Source organism: Brienomyrus brachyistius, chromosome 19 (genome assembly GCF_023856365.1).
Source record: "Brienomyrus brachyistius isolate T26 chromosome 19, BBRACH_0.4, whole genome shotgun sequence".
NCBI lineage: Eukaryota > Metazoa > Chordata > Actinopteri > Osteoglossiformes > Mormyridae > Brienomyrus > Brienomyrus brachyistius.
The window spans coordinates 6,824,269-6,844,815 of NC_064551.1; the positions used below are offsets into that span (position 1 = coordinate 6,824,269).

General features: G+C 40.7%; 4 protein-coding genes across 7 annotated transcripts; 1 reads left to right on the plus strand and 3 right to left on the minus strand.

Moving 5' to 3' along the window:
• Nucleotides 1-7,144: 7,144 nt before the first annotated feature.
• batf3 (basic leucine zipper transcription factor, ATF-like 3) lies at nucleotides 7,145-9,500 on the minus strand. 2 transcript variants are annotated; one of them, XM_048985534.1, is made up of 3 exons: nucleotides 9,246-9,500; nucleotides 8,397-8,498; nucleotides 7,145-8,052 (listed from the first exon to the last, which is right to left on the minus strand). In XM_048985534.1, the coding sequence occupies exons 1-3, from the start codon at nucleotides 9,315-9,317 to the stop codon at nucleotides 7,867-7,869; spliced, it is 360 nt and encodes a 119-aa protein (XP_048841491.1). In that variant the 5' UTR covers nucleotides 9,318-9,500; the 3' UTR covers nucleotides 7,145-7,866. The 2 variants fall into 2 exon arrangements, with proteins under 2 accessions (XP_048841491.1, XP_048841490.1); XM_048985533.1 differs by having other exon boundaries at nucleotides 8,397-8,501.
• Nucleotides 9,501-9,639: 139 nt separating this feature from the next.
• Nucleotides 9,640-13,895, minus strand: nsl1 (NSL1 component of MIS12 kinetochore complex). Its single transcript, XM_048985530.1, has 6 exons — nucleotides 13,648-13,895; nucleotides 13,475-13,550; nucleotides 13,218-13,348; nucleotides 12,035-12,089; nucleotides 10,868-10,935; nucleotides 9,640-10,392 (listed from the first exon to the last, which is right to left on the minus strand). Exons 1-6 carry the CDS (start codon nucleotides 13,798-13,800, stop codon nucleotides 10,162-10,164), a joined length of 714 nt encoding a protein of 237 aa, XP_048841487.1. The 5' UTR covers nucleotides 13,801-13,895; the 3' UTR covers nucleotides 9,640-10,161.
• Nucleotides 13,896-14,141: 246 nt separating this feature from the next.
• Nucleotides 14,142-19,557, plus strand: tatdn3 (TatD DNase domain containing 3). 3 transcript variants are annotated; one of them, XM_048985527.1, is made up of 10 exons: nucleotides 14,142-14,440; nucleotides 15,817-15,849; nucleotides 16,158-16,231; nucleotides 17,107-17,191; nucleotides 17,423-17,485; nucleotides 17,892-18,001; nucleotides 18,437-18,492; nucleotides 18,585-18,697; nucleotides 19,169-19,249; nucleotides 19,337-19,557. In XM_048985527.1, exons 1-10 carry the CDS (start codon nucleotides 14,384-14,386, stop codon nucleotides 19,514-19,516), a joined length of 852 nt encoding a protein of 283 aa, XP_048841484.1. In that variant the 5' UTR covers nucleotides 14,142-14,383; the 3' UTR covers nucleotides 19,517-19,557. The 3 variants fall into 3 exon arrangements, with proteins under 3 accessions (XP_048841484.1, XP_048841485.1, XP_048841486.1); XM_048985528.1 differs by lacking the exon at nucleotides 15,817-15,849; XM_048985529.1 differs by lacking the exons at nucleotides 15,817-15,849; nucleotides 16,158-16,231.
• Nucleotides 14,823-15,770, minus strand: LOC125714689 (myosin regulatory light chain 2, skeletal muscle isoform-like). Its single transcript, XM_048985531.1, has one exon. It carries the CDS (start codon nucleotides 15,530-15,532, stop codon nucleotides 14,960-14,962), a length of 573 nt encoding a protein of 190 aa, XP_048841488.1. The 5' UTR covers nucleotides 15,533-15,770; the 3' UTR covers nucleotides 14,823-14,959.
• Nucleotides 19,558-20,547: the final 990 nt, after the last annotated feature.

Consider the following 20,547-nt stretch of genomic DNA (forward strand, 5'->3'; position numbering starts at 1 on the left):
CACGAGTGTTAAAAGATAACCAGATATACTGGAGTTCTCCATTACTAACTGGTTCTAAGGTGTCAAAGAGCCTTGTTTTCTTGTCTTGTCTTTCCATGTAGAACACACGAGGAAGGGCGTGCCTCTTCATGCAAAATCAATGACTCAGAGTTGCCAATTAATTTCAGTTTCACAGGCTGATAGCTTCGTGTAGCCAGATATAGTGCATTTCATGCATGTGAATTGACTTCTGTTGTCATCCACCATGCCAGGATTTGAAGAATCCCATTGTTAAAAACATGAATGATTTCTTTAGCTAGAATGAACTTGTTTAGGTCATATTTTAACAACCACGCTCTCAGTTTGCTAACCCTGGGACAGGTGAGGTCTCTGGGCGAAGACCTGCACTTGGATTCCTTAGCAATGAACCTGGTAAAACCTAAGAATAAAAGATCCTAAAGGAGACAATTTTTCCATTTTCATTTTCAGTAATGATACATGCATGATGTTAAAATGATGTTCCTGGTTGATAGGCATGGTTAAGATCCACAGATAGACATTTGTGACTAGAAGTGGTTCCTGCATGAAAATCAGGAGCGATTATATACTTGATGTACCTTGCACTTACTTTAAATGTCTTTTGATTAAATGTAACAGATGTATATAGAATTTTTTTCTAAAGCAACACTGATAATGAAATTTTCTTTCAAAATACTGTTTATCAGTTAGTTAAAATGTATGGCAGTCAAAAAAAAATCTCAAAAATTCTTGGGCACAACATTAATTATGACCAAGAAGAAAACAAGACGTGTCTCTTTAATTTACGTAATATCTCTATGTGATGAAGTGGCTTTTTTTGTCCAACCCGTAACACATTTTTTCCTTAGAATTGTGCGGTATAAACCCGGACTGTCCTCGGCGTCCGGGTCTTGAACCACCACACTTCAGGTTACATATGGTTCAGTTAAAATGCTATTCAGCTGAGAAATTCTGATACAGAAATTCAATTGAATTTTAGGAGCTGTATTTTATCTGGAAATCCATCCATCCATCCATTTTCCAAGCCGCTTATTCTACTGGGTCGCGGGGGGTCCAGAGCCTATCCTGGAAGCAATGGGCACGAGGCAGGGAACAACCCAGGATGGGGGGGCCAGCCCATCGCAGGGCACACTCACACACCATTCACTCACACATGCACACCTACGGGCAATTTAGCAACTCCAATTAGCCTCAGCATGTTATAGGACTGTGGGGGCAAACCGGAGTTATCTGGAAATCATGGCAAAGAATTTCATGTCTGTAAAGTACAGGGAAAAAACTGTCGCTTATCAGGGCGTTTTACTTGGAAAAATACACGTACCATTGGTGTACATTGTTTTCCTCGACAAAAGTAAGTTCATTGTTCCCAGACAGTATGAGGACAGGAAGTGGGTGCTGTTCCAGAGAAGTTTGTTTATGCATTTCCCCTTAAACTTCAGTGAAATAACTAGTTGACTCCCAGTGAAATAACTTCACTGGAAAGTGGTGCAAACTGTATATATATATAGAAAAAAACTTTGCTAAAGAAAAATAATCTGTCAGTGACAATAAGAAAGTGGGAACCGACTGTCATTCAGAATTTTGGAGCTCAGAAGCATCACATACACTGACATACTAACAATATATCCAAGAATTTTGACTCATATTTAAAATGATGCTGATTGTACTTTTCATTTTGCTGCCACTGACTAATTCAATGGTGGAATTATCTGTTTTTGATGCATGAGCTAATTGTTTTGGGCAAGTTACAGGCTTTTGCAGCTAAACCATAGTGTTGTGCTATATGCATGAACTGTTTTGATAACTGCTCTTATAGCCATTAAATATGTTTAAGGGAATGTGCCAAGGCAATCGAGAAGAACTTTAATTCATTGATAGAATTATTTGCTTTTGAGACAGGAGTTAATTGTTTTGGGTGAGTTACAGTCCTTTGCAGCTTAACCTTACTGTCATGCATTATACGTGAATTATTCTGAGAAATTATCTTATAGTTGTGACAGTCTTAAAGATGTTTAACGATATGTGCCAAAGCAAACTGAGAACTGTGCCCTTGAAGGCTAAAGTGGGCTATTCCACATTTTTGACCCCTACCCCCTTTTTATTGAATATTTTCAATTGGATAAGTTGTTATTATCCAAGTCATACCTCTGTGCTACCTATGATATATATCAATTGTAGGGTATAGGCACACTGATTTTTTTTTTTTAATTCTACTTTGGAGCTCATTTTCTCAAAACTTTGTTTTTGTGGGATAGCCCACATTACCTCTCAAGGACACAACTGTAAGTCCTGTAAGTTGCGAGGTGGAACATCCATGGATTGGATTGTTTGTCCAGGACATCCTATAGATGCTCAAGCAGATTGAGATCTGGGAAATTTGGGTGTCGAGTCAGTATAGCTTGATAGGTGCCATTGTAATGAGTTAATCAGTGTTATTTACTTCACCTGTCAGTGGTTTTAATGTTATGGCTGTTCGGTATAACATTTTGCGAAAGTCATAGTGCAGGTAAAAACGATCTCGCGTTTGCAGTTCATAGATAGATAGATAGATAGATAGATAGATAGATAGATAGATAGATAGATAGATAGATAGATAGACTGATTCATTTAATGTATAAACTTTGGATGAGCACTAATTCTTTCTGTAAATAATTGTATTTAACCATAAAACTTGGTGAATCAAAGTAAGTTTCGCATATTTCTGAGCTTTGCAGGGACTAACACACCCAGAGGAAACCTCAAGACGACACAAACAGAACAGGCAAACCCACGCCACTGAAGCCGAGGCGGAGACTCGAATCCTGTTCTCAGAGAAGTGAGGCAACAGTGCTAATCATTGCGCCATCGTACCACAGCGTGTAGGGTTTCCATTTCAGATTCTGACTCTTTGGTTTTCTTGAAAGCTGCAATTTAATGTTTCCTGTTGAATGCACTGTGGAAATGTAAAAAAATTATAACCTTTGTTCCATTGTGTAAGCAGTTTGTGTTCTTTCGTATTGTTGTATTGCATGTATCTTACCTGGCGCACTTCAGCATTCATGGCTTTTCTTGTTATTGCCACTAGAGGGAAGCAAAGCACAAACCTGTTCGCTGTTTAAATGAAATTACAGTTTTTCTCCATTGATTTGGAACATTTCCTGAAATATACTTAATATTGTCAAGACTATAAGACAGCATTTATCGATACAATTCACGCATATGGTACAACACTATGGTTTAGCTGTAAAAGCCTGTAACATTCAAAAGTAAATAATTCCACCAATGAAATAGTGCCACCATAGTGAGTTTGTCAGTGTAAGTACGCTCCTGAGCTCCACAATGCTGAACGGTAGTCGGTTCCCACTTTCTCATTGTCAATGACTGATCATATTGCATTAGTAAATTAATACTTATTCATGCCAGAAACACAATTTTGAACATCGCAAGACTCGATATTACAGTACGTGAAGTTGCACAAGAAAGCATTTCTTCAGATCTCAAGGCAATGCAATAGCAAACGAAATAGTCAAACAGCACCGTATAACATAAAACAACAAAATGGCGATACAAGAACAATGAAATGACAAAAAAAATAATAATGTACTATGATAACCAAAAACAGAGCAATACTGCACAATTTATAGAGTATATTTTAAAATTATTTTTATGGCTTGGTTAACAGTTTTAAATGTGGTGGCTAACATAATAATCACACACATATGAAGTTTCAGGTGTAAAATTACAGTTTTTCTGAATTCCTGAAGCAGTTCATTTGTAGAACAAACCTGCAGTTGCCAAAACACATTTATTTAATCTGTCACTCACCAAGTTAGACACAGTTTGCAGATCTGAGTCATTCTTTCTGGAAAACTCTAAACACATTCTCATTAATCAAAACAAATTTTGCACCACGGTAAACATTGATGCAAACACACCAGTTGCAAAAGTTAAGCACAGCCAGCATACAATAGTCATCGTTTAAACACGATGACTCAAAACTGCTCACACGTTTCTAAACATGAGATGAAGCCAAAGAGTGACTAGAACATAGAGTATGTACCAGATCAGAGTGCAAGTACTACAGGTGAGTTGAATTTCGACATCAAACTACAAATGTATCACGCAAACAAATCTTCCCGCATCAGCCAGCGAGAGAGAGCATCTCCTGTGATGTAGACAACGTTCTCTGTCCTGATCCAGCCCTGAGACATGACGATGTGGCTGAATGAATATTCACATCTTACTGTAATATGCATCTCATATGATTTTTTTTTACTCACTCCTTTACAGTAACATGAATACTGAATACAGTAAGTACTGAATACTGCAAACATTACAATGTGGTTTAGTATAATTGTGTACAAACATTTTTGCTAGACAGAATTTTTTTTTACTATAGTCTTTTGGTTTCCAGTTTTGCAGCTCAACATGCAAAAGCTCACATCCACAGTAAACGTTTCTCTAGCCTGGTAGTGTTTTTTCTACGGTGTATAATGACTGCTCAGTGGTGTTTATGTACTGACCGGCTTGATGCATGATCTGAAAGGAGTGTTTGCTGTTGAAGAAAGATAATACAGTTTAGGGAAGATTGTTTGATTTTGCAGGGGTGAGTTAAAGGTTTCAAACGAGTATCTTGAATTTTAGGGTCTGTGCTTTAGTGTTTTGAGAAAAGGAAAGAAGGTTTTAGGAAATGTTTTTCAGCAATTCAAAAAAACTGTATTACAGTGGGAAACTACATAATATATTTTGCACAAACAAGACTAAAGCAGCTGAAAATTGTGCCAAACGATGACAATTGTACAAAATCATTTGCATATGTGTAGTATGTACTGAAACATTTGTAAATTTGTGTGAAGCAATGAGAAATGACGTTCTGCTGTGCAGAAGTGACATTATGGCATGAGTATCACACTCGCTGTTTTGTAAATGTTAATTGTCATTTGAGAAACGCTCCAAAGCAATCAAGAAAAACTGTAATATATATATATACACACACACATACACAGAAACACACAGATATATATAGGAGTGCATGTGTGAGTGACTGGTGTGTGACTGTGCCCTGTGATGGGCTGGACCCCCATCCTTGGTTGTTCCCTGCCTCGTGCCCATTGCTTCCGGGATAGGCTCCGGACCTCCCGCGACCCAGTAGGATAAGCGGTTTGGAAAATGGATGGATGGATTATTGGGTGTTTCATAACCGCTTAACCAGGATAAAGATGGTATTGACCCCAATGCTTATTTCTCAGAAGCGCAGGGTGGGGTCACCCACCCTGACACCGGATGCCAGAACATTAAAGGTCACACACTCGCTGTGCACTGTAAAGACACCAGTTCACGTGCTTTTGGATTGTTTGTGTCGCCTTAGGAAGACAGTCATCTTCCACTGTCAGGTTAACGGAGATCAAACAGGACAAATGGGGAACCGGATTGCACAACAGTAAATTACAAATTACACGTCGTGTACGTGCATCTGCCTGCAAACCCACATGTACTAACAAACCGCATATTTTTAGCAAACATCAAATGAGACACGAGAAACTAATGCACTGATGTGAAACCCAGTTTCAAAGTTCACCCCTGTGTTGTTTTTTGCAATCATGCACACAAACACCAGCAGTAGGTTATACAAAGTTCTTCTGGATGAACTTTGGCTACATCAGATTTGAAACAGAACCCCCCCCCCCCCCCCCCAAGATGCCATAAACCATAAAATGCAAGAACTGGAAGTCATCAGGGTGACGAGTGCATTCTCTGAGGCAGTACGCATCTGAAGTCAAAGTGAGAAGGGAAAGCTGGAATAGAAAAGGGGAAGTGCTAATGTTGTGCTCCAAAAATGTCCAGACTGCAGCCTTCGTGCCTGTTTGCGGAAGTGCGACACCCCAGAGTGTACAGTCAACGTTCAGTAAAGTTCTGTATCCAAACAACAGTCACATGGAGCAAAAGAATCCTGTCGCCAGTCTTGCTGCAGGTGCTGGAGTGTTTTTACGAGCACTAGCATCTGGAAAGACCCTGGCAGCACCGAACGTGAACAGGACCCAAGTAAGCACTAGCTGGCTGGTTAATTGACATGTGGATCTCAGAACTGCAGTCATAGCATTTAGGAGAATTATTAGCCCATCTGATTGCTTTTCAGCGTCGATGGTGGGTCATATAACCTTGTGGCCGAACGTAGGCCTAGAAAATCATTCGGCAGGAAGCGGAGTGCTAGTTTTTCGTTTGTACTTTTGCTTTCCGCAAAAAAAAAGAAACACTTCCCATTCATCTACTGTCTAGAAAAAAAAAGATGTTTATATACAATGTTGTTGTATCGCATTGTATGCAGCCCTAATGTCCCTGGATAGAAAACTACCTACCAGAAGACAGCGACACCAACATGGTAGAACATACCAGCTCCATACTGAGAGCCAGAGTGTGAACCTTATTCACGAAGGTATGAGTCAGAGGTGGTCATCCATGGGCCAGTTCCTTAGCTAATGTCGGCCATTCATTAATATTAACTATACCGTCATTTGTTATGCAACTCGCTGTTTTGTGTGTGTGTGTGTAGCCATGTATATATTACATTGTGGGAACCAAATGTCCCCACAATGTGATAAAAAAACTGTTATTTTGACCCTGCGGGAACATTTTTCTAGTCCCCACAAGGGGAAACTCAATTATATAAGAGTCTGTGAATGCAATAAAAAAACTAAAAATGCCGAAAGTCTTGTATTTTGTTTGGTTACTTATGGTTTAGGGTAGGGCTGAATGGGGGTTAAGATCGTCATTGTTGGGATTAGGGCTATGCCCATAGAAATTAATGGAGAGTCCCCACAAACATATAGGTACCTAATCTGTGTGTGTGTGTGTGTGTGTGTGTGTATGTGTGTGTGTGTGCGCACAGTGTCTGCCCTGCGACTGACTAGCATCCCATCCAGGCTGTCCCCTGCCTTGAGCCCTGTCCTACTTGGATGGGATGCAATTCAGCGTGATGCAGAAAAAATGCGACAGAATACAGATGGATGGATTTCATACTGTGGTTGGTAACAAACATAAATGCATTTTAAACCCAAAAAATGTTTATGTGGGGAGTTCAACCAGTTCTTAAGAAATATACAAATAGCTATATATAAAATCAAGGACAGCGGCTTATTAAATACTGCAATTCCAACGAAGCCACCGATTATTTTATTTGTTATATAAAAGAGAAAAACTCCCATAAAAAGTACAGAACAGCTTACTCCACAAAAGGTGTCGTGTTACATTCAAGTAATGCAGATTATAACATTCACTAACAGAAACGCTCCTCTACTTACGAATGAATTACGTTTCGAAAAGCTGTTCGTAACTTGAAATGTTCGTAAGTCATTATTCAACATCATTTAAGGGTATACGCAAGTACAAAGAACTAGGATGCTGGGAGTACTCATGCTATGCGGGAGTAGCGGCCAGAAGTCGTACTAGGTGGAATTAGAGAAAATTAGCCCAAGGAACACAATTTGGATTTACAGTCCTTTTCGTTCGTATGTCTGAAAGTTCGTAAGTTGAAATTTCGTAAGTAGAGGAGCATCTGTACATACAGATAATTATGGATAAAGATAATAAAACTGGACATCAGGTGGGTCTGCACATGTCATGAATCACAAGACCATAAGGACAGATGAGGATGTACAGATGGATGCAAGAGGCAAAGAAGTTGCTTCCAGTGAACACAGCTCAGCCCAAACGTAGCACGTCCCACTGGAAAACGACATGCTCCTTCAGCCTTTGGGAGTTCTTCCCAATCTCCGACGGTTTGCCTAGGGACTGAGTCCAGGGCTTGTCGATTCCTGACCTGCACATAAGGTGTGAGAAGCGCTTGAGTTCGCCCTGACCATGACTGCCGTTCTACCTGGGGAGACCCCCAGCGAGGAGCTCCAGCCTCGCATGTGACATCAGGCCAGCAGAGCAGTGCATGATGAGACAGAGGGGTTCGTGCGCTTTCAGAGCCTCTGTCAGACGCCTCTGCTCCTCCGAGAGAGTCTGCACCTCCTTCATCAGCGAGAGGTTCTCCTGCTCCAGACATTTATACTCCTGCAAGAGGGACACGAAACAGTATGATCAGGGGCCCCTATAGATTTTGGGCCCCAGGAAAGCAACCCAGACCAATCACGTTACAAACTTCTTAGGTGCCCTTGTCATTCAGCCTCAGAACCTGGAAGAAACCCCAGGATGACACAGGGAGAACATGCAAGCTCCACGCACAGAACCCTGGTGGAGATTCAAACTCTGGTCTGAGAGGTGTGAGGCAAGAGGTAACCACCTGTTTTGCAATTTCTTACTTGTTAATTGCGTAGTGCTGGTTCTCGGTGTTTGAAAAAAAGGAAGGGGACGACTGAACCGAGTGTGCGCAGAAGACAGCGACTCTGCAGATGTACCTCGTGCAGCCTGTCAGCTCGCTGTGTCTGTTTCTTGCGACTTCTCTGTGCCGCTGCCCTGTTCTTCTCTCGCCTCTTCTGCCTTCGGCCATCATCGTCGTCCTCCTCATTTAAGACATCGATAAATAGACCCATTTTAAACTAAAGTTAAAGGCAGGAAGAGGGGCACTGCAAACTCAGAATCTAACGCCCAAAATGCTGACAGGCTGATTAAGTCAAGTTCCTTTCATTATACGGGCCTATTTTAAATACAAATTGAATACGATACTAAATACAGTTAAATGAATTCCTACCTGAAAAAAAAAGTTTCAGTTATAATACATGTATAGGTAAACATACTTTAAAGATAATCTAGGTCTCACCTGAGCACAGGGCTTCATTTACGTTTAATTAACGTTATAGATGGGAAGACGATTGGACACAATTCATACTAGGGATAGTCGTCCTGCGTAATACGGTGAAATTCAAATTCGCATTTTAGAAACGGAAAGTAACTAAGTTAAAGAAATAAAAATATCAAACTGCGTAATTTAACAAAACATTATTATTACTATTAAAAATACTTAGTATTGTCAGTAGAACATAGCAACACATATTTAGAGTATACTACAGTCTTTCATCGCGTCTTTGCGCACCAACATCTTTTGTCTGTGTATCATCTATTATTAGTACACTATTAGTTGTTCCTCGTACTGAGAGTGGCTTAACTGGTGCGCTTTCCAAAGAATTTTTGCACGAGTAAACAAAAGCGCTTGAATCATATTCAAATTCCACGAAGCACAACACGCAAAGCAATAATTCCAGTGAAGAATTTTTTTATTGCTTTCATTTGCGCTACAGCCATCTCACCTCAGATCTTGGAAGCATATGCAGGTCGGCGCTCCTGTGCAGGAAAGCGCCCGAAAGACCGGCAGCCGACATGCCTCACGCAGCACAGACTGACACCTAACTGCATCTCGTATAAACGTTTTCCATGCTGAGCTTTAAATGATGGATACTTCATGGCGCTATCTCTCAGCAGTCTCGATGATGCAATCGATGCATCCTCCCCAAGGCCAGTTTCACTTTTTAGAGTGGAGTTACTTCTTTCTTGAAATGGTCAACAGCGTTCTTTTAAGTCACATGTTTGTGCATTTCTGCAATGTCTGGCCGTGCTGTCTACCGTTTTGGGAGGTTTTTAAATTTGGCCTACGTTTAATGAAAACCTCATTTCCAGTAAGTCCCGACAATGTCTTCACCGAGGTTTGTAATTTTTTTTTTTTTTTAATAAAAAAAAACCTTATACAAGACATTAGGGCGAGAAGTTCATGTGATCTCTTCTATGCATGTGATGAGAAATGTCTTAAATGGCAACACAGGTTAAACATTAAAGTAGCATAATTAAATACTTTCCAAATATGCCTGGCGAACTATTTAATGACAGCTTACGCAAAGAACTTGATGACGTCAGTCTGCTTGCGTCTCGTCTGGACCTAAAACTTTGTGCTCAGAACCAGTTTTTTTCCCCCTTAAATCTGATCCAAATAAAGACGTGATTTTTTGTCATTTTTAAAGAATGCAACCGTACACCCACAAAGTTATTTAACCCAATACCATCACAGCAATTTGAAAGACTTGTCGAGCTTCACAATTTGCTTATGTGGTTTCTTCCTCATTTGGGCCAACCTTGCCTTAATTTCATACTCATTACAAAGGGCATGGGGCATTTTTTCTGATAAAGCAACAGGTAATAAGTAACATTACAAGCAGCCCCGTGGTGAAGGGTTCATTGTGGATCTTCACTTGTATTTTCTCTCTTTGGGTTCAGAACGTAGATGCTGTTCATCTCCATCTCAACCGCGCTCCTCTTGAGGGGTCGTTTTCTGCCGTCACGTGACTGCTCAACCCCTGGGAGCTTGCCGAACACCTCCTGGTGAAGCTCCAAGGTCTGAGCAGTAGTCTGCGTAGCCATTACCTGGCGGAGACCCTCTGCGTGCTGCTGGACAGTTTGAAGGGACTGGACACAGCAAGAGAATAGAGCGTTTGCAATTACGGCAAAACCACAGCAGAGTCTTACTGATTGAACAGTTACTCTAAAACAGAGGAAAAAAAACAGAAACCAAACGAACAAAACTGCCCTCATTCATACAGAACCACAAATATTCCCTGAAACCCAAACTCAATATTATCTTGTATGAAAACCCTAGTTATTCTTGTAAGAATGGGATTAAACATTGGCTAATGGGAGATGATTCAAATTGTTGTTTCATTAGGTAACCAAAATACAGAGAATTATATCATTCTAAAATAAAGGGAACAGCCCAATGTATCATTTATGTAAAACAAACCAGGTGGGTAGTTTTAATGCCAAGTAGCAATATACAACTACAGATAGTTAGGACATAAGACCCTGCAATGGTGAAGTGAAAGCAGTGGTAAGCCAATCAGAGAAACTGCGTGCTTCTACAAACAAATGGAGATGGGAAGATCACCTTCATCACGGCAGCAGCCTGCCTGACCGTCTTGGGCACAGCCTCTGACAAACTGCTCACAGTGCTCCCTGGACGAGGGGGGGGCGGGAAAAAGAGGGAAAAAAAAAAAAACATTGAAAAGAGCATTACATGCCACAAAGTAAACACAGTGTGGGGAATTTCAGAGCTTGAGAACATGAGAAGTTGTGGTGTCCATCCACACAGCTCCGAAAGGCAACAGGTAAGATAGTGGTTTTTCAGCCGAGGCCAGTGACCAAGAAGACCTCAAATAGGGAAATGGCAGAGAGCCCATGAACTCGCTCTGGCCGCCCGTACCTAAATTACTCTGCATATATCCTTAAACGAAAGAGATGGGCGGGGATGTCCCTTTCCACAAAGGAGAAGTGAACCCAAAGGTCAAGCTAACACCTATTACAGCCCACAGGCATCCATGTCTGAGACCTGCACAGCGGCAGCTAATGGAAGCCAGGTGACAGATGAAAAACTAACAAAAGAGCAGAAAGCAATGGAATAGAAATGCAACGAATTCCCAAGGAAGCAGGTTCCTCATTTGTTGTACTCAGTCAAAGCGACAAGACAGAAACCCATCAGTAACAATACAGCCATCTAAAGGGGTTCATGGTATAAAATATGTTTTGGACGAGGTGTTATAGACAAATCGGTTATGTAATATGCAAAATAAGACAGATATATCTGTAATTTGATTCATTAAACCATGTGTCTGAGAAGATGCTCTTCACACTGCATTAGCCAAAACCCCAAATGCTGTACTACTCTTTGGATTCCAAAGCACTTCATCTAATCATCTACAAGACATTGGTCGGGTGCTGACATCACCTTCAAAGGAAGAACTATTGAGATGCTTTTGTTCCTATGCAAAGGTGCCCCGGTCGCAACTGTCAAATGAGACGTTATCCAGGCAGTAGGAAGCAGACGAAACTCAAAAACAAAAGTATTCCAGTAACTCGGGATGAATGAGATTAACTATATTCAGTGTACAATATTTTTGCTGAAAGCTTTCCCACAACTTCCTCATGAGATACCACAAAAGCACATGAAATATTTAAGAAATCGGGTCACGCTGTAACTTCAATAGGAAATCTAAATAAAATAATTATACTATTGACATTGCTGGTTGGGTAAAATTATGTGTGCTGCCAAAGTTACCTTGAATGGGATCCTTTATTATCTTTACCGGCTTTATTGCTTGTTCATACAAACCCTAAAACCAAAAGAAAATACATTAAAATCTATGGATTCAATTCATTCTCATATAGCACCTTACACAATACAATTAGACCAAAGCATTTAAGTGTGTGACAATATATTAAGCATTTCACGAGATGCAAAGTAGGATCACAGCACTGACATACATTGATACTGGTTCATGTAACTGAGTTGTAATGCAGAAAATGACACACCAAGTACAACAATCGCCAGATGGAGATTAATAAGTTTCATTAAATCTCGTTTACTCTTTTATAAGAAACAAAACTTAGCAAGGTCTGAGACTTTAATGATGGTGTGTGGAAATATTTTGGATTCCATAAAGATGATATTGAACAAAAGCAAGTGATCTGGAAGAACCGTTTTGTGTCAGCATCAATATGCTTGACAGTCTTTATACTGCAAGGTCTGTTTGGCTATATTTTATTTTGGGTAAATTTTCTTCCTTTTTTTGTCTTATAAATCTATAATATTTATTGCAAAAAAATTCACATCGCAATACTTACAGCCCTAGCTTTCAAAGTTTTCAAAACACATTTTCAAAGTCCTAAGGGAGACATCTAGTGGTAGCTCCTCTTCTGGAGCAGACTTAAAACAAACCGGAAACTACCCAGGTAACAGCAGAGGTGGACATTTCACTTTCTGGACTTGAAATGTCCACCTCTGGTAACAGGCCTGTAAAATAAGGATCAAAAACCTGACTAACTCTGAATATGGTGTTTTTTTAAGATCTGATTGCGAAGTACAACAGGGAGAACTTCAACTGTTATAACAATAAGCCTTCGCGGCATATTACAAACTAGCTCAATGCTGCCCTCTAGGGGAAAAGCAGTGCAAATGGTTTTCAAAAACAATAAAGGATGGAAATGAATACCCGACAAAGTGATAGGGATGCAAGGCATTTGCAAGCCCCATAAAATTAATTCATGTTTTACGACATTCAGTTTTTTTGCACAAGATGTTCTTTTGCGCTATTTGAGGACAACAAGTCAACCACATACGTTATACCTTCAAAATCGTTATCTACAGCCCTTATGTTCAAGCCGACTGCCCACTTCCCTGTTCTGAATATAGAAAACCAGCTTCTCCTCCCCAGAATGTGTCAGTAAAGACTATAACATACCATAGTTTCTCGTTCTGCTTTCAGCGCACGGACGACGTAAGGGAGAATTTGTTTAGGGTACCGGCTGCGTCTCAGGGAGGTTTCCAGGATGTTTTCATCCAGCATGTCGTCCAACTTCTTACAATCATCATCTGAAATCACAGAAAAACACAATATGTAACAAACGCCATAAAGGTTCTACACTCAAATGTCACACTATACAAAACGCGTAGGTCACCCTGATCATTCTAATATTAATATGATATATGAAAACATACCTTCGTCCTCATCGGGTGCCTCATCCCATGTTTCGCCATTAATCAGAATGTTATCTTTCACCCCAGCCTCAAAATTCTGGAAAAAAATACAATCATTATTTACTGGTAGTACCAAAACCCCGCATATTTAACTGTTTCCCAAAGCCTAATGAAAAAGATAGAAGCCATCTCACCCGCATCAATTCCTCCAGTAATAGCTGCTTAGCCTCCTCAGAAATGCACGTCTGTCCATCTAATACTTTATTCAAGAGTTCACGATACTTCCTCAGTTGCTCGCATGCTTGTTTTTTCGACGACAGCTTGATCCTGTGATCTTCTTTCTCCATTTCTTCGCAAAATAATCAGTTCACCCACTCAAATGTTGAGCGCCATTCCTTTCAAACGTCAATATAAACCGGAAGTGAACGATCTGTCAGATGCTGAAATCCTATTGGCCGTTTTAGAGGAGGCGGGATTTGACTTCTTATTGAATGTAGTAGTTTATATTTTACGCAAATTTACATGTTTCAGTAATATATATGCTTTAAGGTTTTCTACTGATTAATAATGATCCTCATTTTTTAATATAAAAAACGCTGAATTCAGCCGAGAAGTCACTAATGCGAATGTTAGTCCTGTTTCGCCTCCCAACAGTAGGTGGCAGTATTCACATTTCGGGAGTGTATTTCCTAAGCCGAGGGGGGGGGGCAGTAGTTCGAAGCTGGTTTTTGGTGAATTTAACGATCACTTTTCAGTGTCTCCGTGTGGTTGTGTATAAGCATTCTTCTTAATGGACTGAAGTTGCTAATTAGTGTCAATACTAGACTTGTTTTTATTAAACATGTTTTTATTTTAAAGATGCAATTCTGTAGTTTCATGCAATTTATAACACCAAACAATTTTAAGAATTAAGTCCTTAGCTGGTGGACTATGGATGGTGGATTTATCGACTGCCACTGTCACATTTCAGCGGCGGAGTTTACGAAGGTAAAGCAACCAGAATGTTTAATGCATGGCAAAAGTTACATAAGTGTAGATACTGGACAATGGAATTGACAGCTAACTGAACGGAGTTATACTTAAACTGGTAATAGATCATTTTCCTACAGGAAAAATTGTCAAAGCTTGTCTTATTTGAGTGCATGGAACATTACGACAGCATAAACTTAACGTAATTCCCATCGTGTTTCCTTTTTTGTTACGCACCACTTTGTTAATGCAGTAACGGAATGGTTACATTCTGCCTAATGACCTCCCATAATCTCAAGGCAGTTTCTGGTGGTAAGTACAAACTAATCAGGGATGCAGAGTAACTGACAGACGTTTTCTGTAGTGGATATGAGGTCTCCTCTTATAATTCAAGACGTGATGGTAATAACATATGATTTATTATGTTCAAAAAGTCAAAAGCCGTAACAGAAAATAAGACAGCAGGGCAGCTTGTTACCAAGGTTAATAATGAGCTGAAACGTTAGCAGAAAGTCCATTAATGGTCAGCACCGGTGTTCATTCTCCCTTCTCCTCACCGTGGGTGATGGTGTAGCTGATATTTCTGTAGTCGATATTGCCTCCCAGATCTGGTGGGAAGGCAGCCCACATGTTCCTGATCTCCTCATCAGAGAAGCGGTTGCACTGAGTTTGGAGCAGGCATTCAAGATATTCCTTCTTGATGGTGCCTTTACCCTCTGGGTCCAACGTCTTGAAGGCGGCAGTAATGACATCCTCAGGGTCAGAACCCTTCAGTCGCTCCCCAAACATGGTGAGGAAGGTTGTGAAGTTGATAGGCCCCTTGGATTCATTCATCATGGCATCCAGCTCATCCTTTGGGACATTAAGGCAGCCCATGGCTGCGTAGGTGTCTATCAGGTCATCCTTGCTGATGATGCCATCGCGGTTCTGGTCAATGACAGTGAAGGCCTCCTTCATTTCCTGGATTTTGTTCTGATCGAAGATGGAGGTGACGGTGCTAGAGGCTCTGGTTGACCTTTTGGGTGCCATGGCTGAAAGCCAGCGTTTGGTTTGCTGGTGAGATGTGTGTGCTCCTTCTACTTTGAGGGGGTTAAATATTGTGCCTCTCATCAAAATTCAGAGTTAAAGTTAGAAAGGTTGGAGCCCCACGGTCAAATACTGATGGTAGGAGTGGCCGTAGGTGGGGTTTCTGAAATAGACTAGGTACCGAATTTGTGGACAAATATGGTGTGGTATCGGTGGACCTCCTTGTGGTTCATTCTGAACCTAATTTGGAGGGAAAGGAATGACATAGTAATCTAGCATGTGTTTCATTTTACAGCTCTTGCCATATGGTGGGGTCTTTGCATTCTAACCTTGTGGGTGTGTGTGTGTTTTTTTTTTTACCCCCCCAGGACAGAGATGATGTGATTAAGCGTGCCGAGGAGGTCGGTCAGCTGTTTCTTTTAAGCCCCTTGTTTTAATCTGAATATGCTCTTTGTTTCATGTGCCACAGCATAACCTTATGAATCACTCCTTGAAAGCGTAATATTTCAGCATAATGTTTTGACGGTTTAGATTTCAGTTTTTCTTGGCAAGCTGCACATTGTTAGTTGTTTCAGTACAAAGTAGCTTTAGCAGAAATGCTGCCGTTATCATAAAAACCGATGTAAAACATTCTTAATTATTGTGCCAGTGCCAGTAAAGCAACTTTGTAAAGAAAAATAACTGAAGTGTTTCTGTTTGTGTTGCATAGGCTGGAGTAAGGATGCTAATTTCAGTGACAGAGGAGGCCAGTGAGTTTGAAAAGGCCGTCCAGCTGTCCAAATCGTAAGGGATCATGCATCTTCAGGGGCAGACTGCTGAAGTTTAAAGAATGTCTAATTCTGTATCTGTGCGTTTCTGTGGAATTAATGTATAAATCACACAGATGCCTGTATCTACCAATTTTCACTTGTAGTATAAACACTTTTTGTGTAAGGCAGGCAAGCATGACATCTTTAATAATATCAAACAGTGGAACAGTTCATTACCTCTGTGTCAATCAGGGATAGACTGTTTAACACAAAAGTGTTGAAGTGTACTGTATTTGGAAGGCGAGGTGAATTCCGCCCTTAAAGGATCTTACGTTCTATTTCAACCCTAGCGGGGAGTCTTCAGACCTTTCTAGCTTGGCTACAGGGTGAAAAATAAAACTATTAGTGTTTCCATCATTTTCACAGCACCCTTGGAGAAAAGCGGTGGGTAATGTTACACATTAAACAAAATGTGAGCTGCATTAGGCATGGATCCATGGACCCCATTGTGTGGAGGTCTGGGAAAGTCAGACGCTTTGGCTAGATGAGCATTTATTATGTTAGGTTGGAAAGGCACACTCAGGCCATGCTGTCCCAGATCGCGGGGAGACAAAAGGGCACGACCCCTAGCCAACATTTGTCTCCTCTTCCACCTGTTCTGAACTCAGCATTACCAAAAATGGACAACAAATGAATATAACTTTGGAAAAACTTCAAGTAAGTTATAAAATTGGGTTGGACGCGGTTGCAGTGCTATTTCTAACAAAGCCTTACTAATTTATTTTCCTGGTATCTCATGACAATATTTGTGGAGCAGCATAAATAATAACACTGCTTCCCCATGTGTATCGCATTTAAGTTAATTATTTAGTGATAGTCATCACTGAGGTGATTTGTCATCTGTTATAGTTACCCTGGTTTGCTGGTGCCATGTTTGGGAATTCACCCCGTTCAGCACTCGGACTCTCGGGAACACCGCAGTGTGGCGATTCAGGCAAGAATCTCACTCGCTCACTTTGTGCCGGGAGGTACAAATTAGTGAGCAATATCCTGAATTAAATTTCACTGTCTATCTATATAGTGTGCAACATGGTACCTAATCCTACAGGGAGTTTGCTGTGTTTTTCGGACATAATGCACATTTTGGTTTTAATATAGGACTAGTCTACTTTTAGTTATCAGGATTACTTGGTGTGAAAATAATTTTAAAAAATGTTCATTTTAGGACTTGGAGTGTGCTTTGCCTTTATTTCAAAAGTACAAAGATGACATTGTGGCCATTGGAGAGGTATGTACAAGACAGCAGACTATCCATTGTTGCTATTGTCATCTTTGCGTGATTTATTACATGTTTAATCACATTTTTATCCAAAGCACCTCACACACTGTGGTATAGGTTTCTTTCTAATGCACTACAAGAGGAGTGATACACTGTTTTTTTTGTTTTTTTTTTAACTGAAATAACAAAATGTTTTGACAAAAGCATTGAAGTGTGAAGTATTTAAGTACCAATTAAGGCTTGGGGAAGGAAAGCACACTGATTCATTAATAGCTGTATGTGCTGTAACTGCTTCTGCAGTAGGAGCCTCATTTAATTAATTGGATGTTTTATGTCGATGGGGTATTTTTAGACATGAGTAGTGTTTTTTTCTAATGATTTGAGTTATAATAATTGTGAATTAAAATAATTACAGATTGGCCTTGACTTCACGCCATGGTACGCCCCCTATCCACAGCAGCGTGCGGAGCAGCAGCAAGTCTTCAGGAGACAACTGGAAATCGCCAAGGAGATGGATTTGCCAGTGTGAGCCTAACATGGACTCTGCACCTGGCTCGCCTTGTTAAATCTGCTTAGAAAAATCGGCACGAATCGAATGAGTTTTTAGTCAAAGTTTTGAAGAAGACGATGATTGTTAGAGTTAATTCTTAATTCTTTCCAAAAGACCCAGTAGGTCAAGTATTATATTTGTATTATAAGATGCCAGAGGCAAATTCACACTACTAAAAAGTAAGACTTGATCTACTCTATATAGGTTTTAATTTACCTTTTGTAGCAACCCAGAATTGGACATACACAAGCCAATGGATATACGCTGTAAAATGTAACACCTATCAGCCACGGCAATCCAGCATTTTCAGCTTCTAATATTATTAAGAATCCATTGAATTTCTGTTGTAGTTTCACAGACTATAAAGATGACAAACTGTACCGCAGTCTATCATTCTTTTATCTTCACAGGAACATCCACTCCCGTTCAGCTGCAAGGCAGACCATAAGGATCTTGAAGGAGCAGGGTGAGGGGGGGTCATGTGATAATGACAGACTGTCACCGTAGCGACACTGATGTCAACAGAAGCATGTGAACTCATGGCTGTTGTCCCTCCAGGTATCGGCCATGCGCTGCTGCACAACTTTGCAGGGAGGCCATCGGTAGCCATGGAAGGTGTGAAGGCTGGCTACTGCTTCTCCTTCCCCCCAGCTGCCTGCAGGAACGAACAGGTCGCGGGTCCTTCTGCACATTCACAGCCATCGTCTTAGCACCTCCTGATTATCTAGCATGCTGGACAAGCTTTTCCACCCAAACATTTAAAGTGTACGCCCTATTTAATCCCTTGCTTCACTTTTGTCTTTGAATACATGTTCTTAGACACATTCTTTCTGAACTTTTAACTACAGTTGTAATTCGTTTTTGACATTTTGCTTTTGAACAGTTTTTAATTCAGCTTTTTAAAAGATAAGCACAGGATTTTTTTTTTTTTGCTTTTGGTAATCCATCCATCCATTTTCCACACCGCTTATCCTACTGGATCGCGGGGGGTCCAGAGCCTATCCCAGAAGCAATGGGCACGAGGCAGGGAACAATCCAGGAGGGGGGGGCAGCCCATCACGGTGCACGCTTTTGGTAATCCTATAATTAAATCCTTTGTTTTAGACTTTGTGGGTAATGGCCTTTTCTCCTCTTGGTTTTAGAGGGCCGCGGTTATTAAACAGATACCCTTGGAGCACATCTGCCTGGAAACTGACTCACCTGCCCTCGGACCAGAGAAACATGTCAGTTCAAATGCTGATCATAGCCAGAACCAGATGACAAAGTGTCCTTCGTGTTCTCAAACTCACAAGATTTCTCACTCCCGACAGGTTCGAAACGAGCCAAAGAACATTGTTCTCTCATGTGAATACATTGCTAAAGTGAAGGGCCTCACACCAGAGAAGGTCATGGAAGCAACTACTTGGAATGCAGTACGACTTTTTCCCAGAATTGGAAAGATCTTGAACCAAATGACTGAGCCACTCTCTGGAAACAGACCAGCAGAATAAATAATAAATGTAAATAAAATTATTTATCATGTGAATATTAACACTGTTTCTTACCTGCATAAACTGTTAGGATTAAGAGTCTAAATTTGATGCCAGATAAAAAGTTTTAGAAATAGCCTAATCTACAGTTCACATGCATGAAGTTTGTGTGTACAAAAGTGACTTAAAAATGCATATAGTCTTTGAATGGGTTCCCTCCCATCGCGCCTTGAATCTGAAGTAGCTGGTTCCGAGTCTCATTTAGACGGAGCGGTGAGCAGGGCTGACAGGTCGCACCGAGGTCCAGTTTGCGGCTTTACCAGGCTGGGATTAAACTATCCCAGTACTTTGTTCAGATCTGCCGTGGTCCCATTGCCAGTTATGGGCGCCGGCGTCTTGTTTCCGGTATTCGCAGCTTTAGTTGTCAGGCGTCAAGTCTCCGATTTCATGGTCCTTTATATATAAATCTATATATATCCTTTATAAAATTATTTCAGCCCCGCTTGCCGGATGCCATGTCACATATCCCGTTCCTGGTTTTCCCGGATCTCCGCACGTAAGATTACTGTACCTCTTTCATACTTCGCCTCCCCTGTCAGGGAATCTATTCTTTCGTCTAACTAAAAGATTAATTCACGTCTGAAACATCCCCTTAGATATTAGGTTTATTTTTCCGTCGGGGCGACCCCTTCAGAATGTGATGTTAATTGAATTATATTTTATTAATTATATGACGCATGCTACTCTAGCCTACATCATTACACCAGTGGGTGGCGAAAGTGGATAGTGAACTAAATGGCAAAACTCAAGGAATCAGTCCAGTAACCGAGATCATCTCATTCACTACAAAGATTGCTTTTAAAGGGGAATCGTTCATTAAGGACACGGGTCCAGTTAGCAGTCCTGTTATAGTTACTTCAGTCTACCGTCAAATGGCATGGAGGATGGATCTGTGTTGGGTGGCCTGTTCTGGGTCCTCTTTATTGTGGAAACGAATAATTGTTTCGTTTCCCTTTCGTGATAATTACTTCATCTCCGACGTAGTTAAAAAT